Source organism: Amphiura filiformis, unplaced genomic scaffold (genome assembly GCF_039555335.1).
Source record: "Amphiura filiformis unplaced genomic scaffold, Afil_fr2py scaffold_43, whole genome shotgun sequence".
NCBI classification, from domain to species: domain Eukaryota; kingdom Metazoa; phylum Echinodermata; class Ophiuroidea; order Amphilepidida; family Amphiuridae; genus Amphiura; species Amphiura filiformis.
In genome coordinates, this window is record NW_027305507.1 from 569,302 (window position 1) to 575,439 (window position 6,138).

The 6,138-nt window shown below is 42.1% G+C and overlaps 1 protein-coding gene across 1 annotated transcript; it reads right to left on the bottom strand.

Moving 5' to 3' along the window:
• Positions 1 to 1,524: 1,524 nt before the first annotated feature.
• LOC140144162 (uncharacterized) lies at positions 1,525 to 2,382 on the bottom strand. Its single transcript, XM_072165987.1, has one exon. It carries the CDS (start codon positions 2,380 to 2,382, stop codon positions 1,525 to 1,527), a length of 858 nt encoding a protein of 285 aa, XP_072022088.1.
• Positions 2,383 to 6,138: the final 3,756 nt, after the last annotated feature.

The following is a 6,138-nucleotide window of genomic DNA, read 5'->3' on the forward strand; positions in this document are numbered from 1 at the left end:
ATTTTGTTAATGTGCCCAAAATGACATACTAAAAGTCCAAAAATATCTGAGTTGCGTAAATACGTCTAATTTGCATAAATTCAATATGGCTGCCATTGTGATAGATTTTTGACCATATCTCGAGATCTAAGGCTCGTAGAAGCAAAGTTGTGGTCTCGATACCCATGTTTGCAAGGGCTACAAGTCCAAATATCACAGTAGGAGTAACAAGAGATGTATAGTTCAGGCCTAATTTACATAAATTCAAAATAGCCGCCATTTTGAGGAATTTTTGCTACATCTTCGGATCTGGAACTCCTTAAAGATAAATTATCTGTCTTGTACCCATGTTTGTTAGGGCTATGAATGCATATATAACAATATTAATCATTTGGAGCATTAGGATAAGGTCTTACTGGCAAAATCCAAAATGGCCGCCACATGGAAAAATGGAAGTCCTAATGTTTAATACACCATAATTTTCCTTGGCGAAGGGCATGTTATTTGATCCTCACACTGAATGGTTGTTCTCCATGCAAAAACATCCTGTACCAATCCTAAGAATTGGAATCGTCTTCTGTTTCAAATTCAACTTCCGGCTGTGTGGAATTGTCACATGATATACCGTGGCATGTAAGACATGCTCTAGTGCACTCAGTGCCAGAGTTCTTGCAGTTGCACCGACGTGTAGAACAGTCTGTCTTGCATCCACATTTGATGACCTCCAATAGTTCTTGCGGTGCAGGTTTTTGGTCAGTGAGTTTTGGGACATATTTCCCATTCTGTACATTCCAACCCCAGTCTTCTGGCGAAAGACCTGTTGACTGCTCTTTCCACTCAAGAATCTGGTAATACACACGCATACTATGGTATCTTGCTGCTGACGATGTTGGTGGCAATGATGGAGCCTCGACTGCTAGATGCAACCTTAGCACAGAATTTTATGTGTCTAAGTTCGTCCAGGCTTTCTGTTGTGCTTCCCTTATATAATGACATGAACACCTTCTCTCCAGCTCTAACAATGTCAGCTTTCTCGTCTGAGTTTAGTTTGTTGAACAGCTCAGCTTGTTCATAGAAGAGTTTGTCGGTCTTCAACTTCTTCAGAGCGAGCCCTTTGCCGAATCCAAAAATCCGTGATGTGGAGTCGCAACCCAGAAAAGCATGACCAAATAGTATGTTCCGACATACGTTAGGACCCAATGTTCTTTTCAGCTGCTTAATGTCCCACACTCTATTCTTCTTTGCAGTTGATTTTGGTTCAGGTACCATGTATATCTTGTTGCCGTTAATCTCAGCATGGTAGATAAGAAGCACCAACAGATCGGTGTCGTCACCTACGAGGATGGTATCTGTTGACTGTGCAGACTCCAATGCAGTCTTCACTATCAGGAGATCAGCATCCCCTCTTGCATGGATTATTAAGCAACCAGCTTTCTCCAGTTTCTCACTGAGAAGGTTAATAAATCGTTGCTTGTTGATGCCATTTGAAAGGAACTCTTCTTTCTGAGACTTCATCACCATGTGTTCATCAAACTGTACTGTCAATCATTGAGCACCTCCGTACCGTCGGAGATGTGTGGCATCCTTGATGGTAGGTTGATCAGAGTATCCATCAAAAACAATTGTGGAACTAGCATATCTCTTTGAGACGTAGTCGACATACATCTGACATGCCTTGCTGTAAGACATTCCACGTGGCCATGGTATCCGGTGCAAAAGTGCCCCACCATCAAGTATGTAGTGCACATTGTTGTTCCTAGAAAGAGACTCTTCGTGTTTGACCTCTTTCCAAAGCGTGTCGGCTAAGTCTGCTTTCTTGGCTTCTAATGGAAGGCCTGAAGACTCAAACAGAGCAGGAGGGAAGCTACATAGCTCATATTTGAAGATTTCCTGTTGTTGTTCTTCTGAGCGTCCCCTGCCAATAGCTACCAATCTCTGAAACATCAGATGTGGGTCAACTTGGAATATGTCATCCTGTAATTTGGCTTGTGTTCTCATGCCCAGGGTGACAGACTGGTTAGATTTCTTGAAAGTGAAGTCTTCTACATCTTTGTCAACCATAGAGTCCAGTATCCTTTGACCGATGATTCTTGACTGCTCCACATTAACATTTGAATCTGCTGTAAGACCATTTGCGATGCTTCGAAGGGAAGGTTCTTGACTGAATGGGCTACGATTCCTGAGATCGGTAAGTAATTCCAGTGTGTCACTTGCATCTTTGGTCTGTCTTGCGTTGCTGCTGTCTTTGTGTTGTTCACTAGTCTCAAATTTGATGCGGGTGAAAGACTGCATTGCATCATTAACATCAGCACGAGTTGGCATTGACATCAACCAGACATTGCGTTGCGTTTCGGACATACCAGTCCCCCTTGTTAAACCTCCGCTGGTCTTCACACTCCGCATACTAGACTATATTGAAGCTTCAACATCACAATCCTCTCGTAACCGTAAATTACAATTATCAACTGTCATGCGACTGTTCCCTCCAGAATGTATCTTTTTACTGGAAATTAAAGTGTCTGGAAAGACTGAGAGACGCATCAAATTCCCAGTATTCAAGGACAAATACGGAGCATTTAAGGAGCCTACTTGGAAACAGATTGAACCTCGGGCACTAAAACTAGGACTTACATCGTCTACATAGCATGGTGTTAGGTGAGGACCTCTTTGCAAGAGAGGTGAATGAGAAGCTGAAGGTCCTACTTGAGAACCACATTATCCATGACTCGATCGCCTATGCCAAATTTCATCTAGGTGACAAAGGTTATATCACCAACAACCTGGTCTACAGCGGCAGCATCTCTGTCGCAGACGCGGTGACTGGAAACTACCAAAGCACATACTGCTCTGCAATATCATCCGGCATCTCTACAGAAGCAAACAACTCGCCACTATTCTCAGTAAGCTAGATTTAACTGTGGCACTGAGACATATAACTTCGCCTTGGAACTTGAGACAGTGCTGGCCAAGGATCTTGATGAGGTTTCCACATCCCTTACTCCGCAGATCATTACCGGTGAGGGAAAGGATGTGCTTCATCTCGAATGGGACAATCTAAACAAAACAATGACAAATATTCATGGACCAAACGTGGTGAACAGCACTGGTGGGATAATGATACAAGGTGTGAAACCCGGATTTGATACCACTACTAACCAGGATCGGACTCTCCCTCTCTACGAGCGTAGATATACCCGAGACCCGAGACCCGAGTCAAGTCGTGCCCAAATTTCCTGAGGGAACCGTGTTCACTCCGCCCATGATAAATAGCGAAATGTACTCAACATGCATTTCAAAGAATATCGTCTCTGGTCATTTACACGGGAAGCAGTGGGGATAAGCAGAAGGGTTTGGTGGCTTCCTCTCAGCTACCGGTGTGAAACCCCAAAGAAAGTCACTTATCGACTATTTCACCCCTATCCATCACCCCTTCACCATCCAAGTGGGTCAGGAATATGTCCTTGTCTTCATATGTGACATACTTCACAAGCATGATAAAAGTGGAGCTCTTGGGGTCTTGGGGTTGGTGACCTCAACGTTCTCCTCCTCAATGAATCGTTCAATTAACAAGCGCTTCACCGACTGTTTTGAGGCAGAACAGTGCTTTTGCATATGCATTCCCTGTCAATACAATACGTAGGCAGCCACTGGTAATGAGATCAGCCACCAAAACCTGGGACAGGTTGCTTCTCCCAATAGCTTCCACAGATGTGAACAGGATCAGGAGCCAAGGTCTCGGGTGTATCTACCTTTAGGGAGCGCACCTTGCTCCGCGCGTAGAGAGGGATAGTTCGATCCTGGTAAGTGGTATCAAACCCGGGTTTCACATCTTATATCATTATCCCACCAGTGCTGTTCACAACATTTTAGCCACGGATATTCGTCATTGTTTTGTTTAGAATGTCCCATACAAGATGAAACACGTCGTTTCCCTGGCTGGTAATGATCTGCGGAGTATTATGTGGAAACCTTAGCCAGCACTGTCTCTAGTTCCTAAAGCGAAGTTGCATGTCTCACAGTTGTTTGCTTCTACAGAGGTGCCCGATACTAGTGCAGCATGTGCTTTGGAAGTTTTGTAGAAGAAACAGGGCCACATCCTTATACTTATCTTTGAACCCCAGCTTATATGAATAAGTCACCGCGTCTGCGACAGAGATGATGGCGCCGTGGACCAGGTTGTAGGTGATATAGCCTTTGTCACCCGGATAAAACTTGGCAAAGGTGATCGAGTCATGAATATCATGGTTCTCAAGTCGGACCTTCAGCTTGTCACTTCTGTACTCTGGATTGGGGAAGCCACTTCTTTCAAACTCTTGTATGATTGTACAGAAGAATCAGCGATAATAATAACATAACCTCCTTCTGCCCAACAACTCGGTCTTGAATAAAATCAAGGACAACAGTGGATGCCAGCAGATGTGCAGCAGATTTACGATCCTGCTCTGTTTCAATTGTCACTTTCGCTTCATCACGCAGGTAAGTTGTGTACTTCGTGTTGAAAGAATCGCGACAGGAATAGTGGAAATTCGCCTCTCTTGCAAAGAGGTCCTCACCTTGCACCATGCTGTGTAGACGATGTAGTCCTAGTTCTAGTGCCCGAGGCTCAATCTGTTTCCAATAATATTAGGCTCCTTAAATGCTCCGTCTTTGTCCTTGAATGCTGGGAATTTGATGCATCTCCCAGTCTTTCCAGACACTTTCATTTCCAGTCTTTCACAAAAGATACATTCTGGAGAGAACAGTCGCATGACAGTTGATAATTATAATTTACGGTTACGAGAGGATTGTGATGTTGAAGCTTCATTAGTTCCTGCACTACATTTCAAACGATATTGATTTTCAGTAAAGTTTTGGTAGCAGCCTCGATGATATCCAATTGTTTCTATATAAATCTACACCAGCAAGACTCTCCGGAATGTGATTACAGACATCATCCATGCGATAGGGTGAATCATGAGTTTCAATGTGTCTTTGTCGCAAATGTCATATAGCTGAGCCAGCTTGTCAGTGGCGGAGCCCTTACTTTACTGAGTTGCGTAAAATCTAGATGCTCAATACCACACACACTGTAAAATACAATTTACAGGTGGACGTTTCTGCAGTGAGTCTGACTCACCTTTATCACCCTTGCGTTTTGGCATGATTATCCACCACTTCACTATAACTATGCTACGATGTTTAGTTCACTAACACCAGTTCTAGCTAATAATAAGTTAAGTCATGCACCTAGAAGAGAAAATAGTAAATAAATCAATAACATCAAAATATCCTTCTCAATGTACCAAAAAGAGCTCCTATTATATACAGATCTTGTATGCCTTGAAGATACTATTTTTAGTAATAGTTTGCATTTTAATGTATCCAACATGTTTAAATCATGAAAATAACCCTTTTAATTGATTGCTCATGTCCACATTATCCCGAAAAATGGGGTCATTTGTCTTCCTATGATGTGTAGTTCAAAAGTAATGTCAATTTAATTGAATTTTGTCGGAATCCAAGATGGCCGCCAAATTAACCCCATGGGACAATATTTAATTTTGGGAACATCAAAATTCATTTACTAGACACCTTCAGGATTACAAAAATGTGACTGGCACCATTGGCCTATATTGTTCAGTGTCCGATCGCAAAGGATCCATTAGATATATCTAGTCTTAGATTAGCGAAATACTTGAACTTGCATTCCTCGTTGTAGAGCTGATCTACCCGCTAATCCAGCAAGACTTTAGCGATATTGTGGCTTCATGTTTGCTTTTCCGCTGCTATGGTGAGCTGTTATGAAGCTGAAATTGATACCATGTACAGTCGTGCCTACCAATAATATAAAAAACAGATGCCTTGGTGCGGTACATTTAACATAATGGTGCCTATGTACCATTATAAAATGTATTATCTGATGTGATTATTGCCACTATTAATCATATCGCTTAATAGAGTAGAGATTCATAGTCTGCGAAATGAAAACACCTAAAAAGACGCATTACTCAATATATCAAAATAAATGCTCACTTTCTGCAGAAAATTTTTTTAAAGGGGATTTTGGCGGCCATTTTGAATTGTTACCATTATCTAACCTAAATATCCATTTGTCCATTGTAGTAATGGTAGATTTGGAATTAGCAGCAAAAACATATAGGAAGACATAATACACGGAAG

Excerpts from the sequence above, each read along its gene's own strand:
- LOC140144162 (XM_072165987.1), bottom strand. The coding sequence starts at position 2,382 with ATGCGGAGTGTGAAGACCAGCGGAGGTTTAACAAGGGGGACTGGTATG.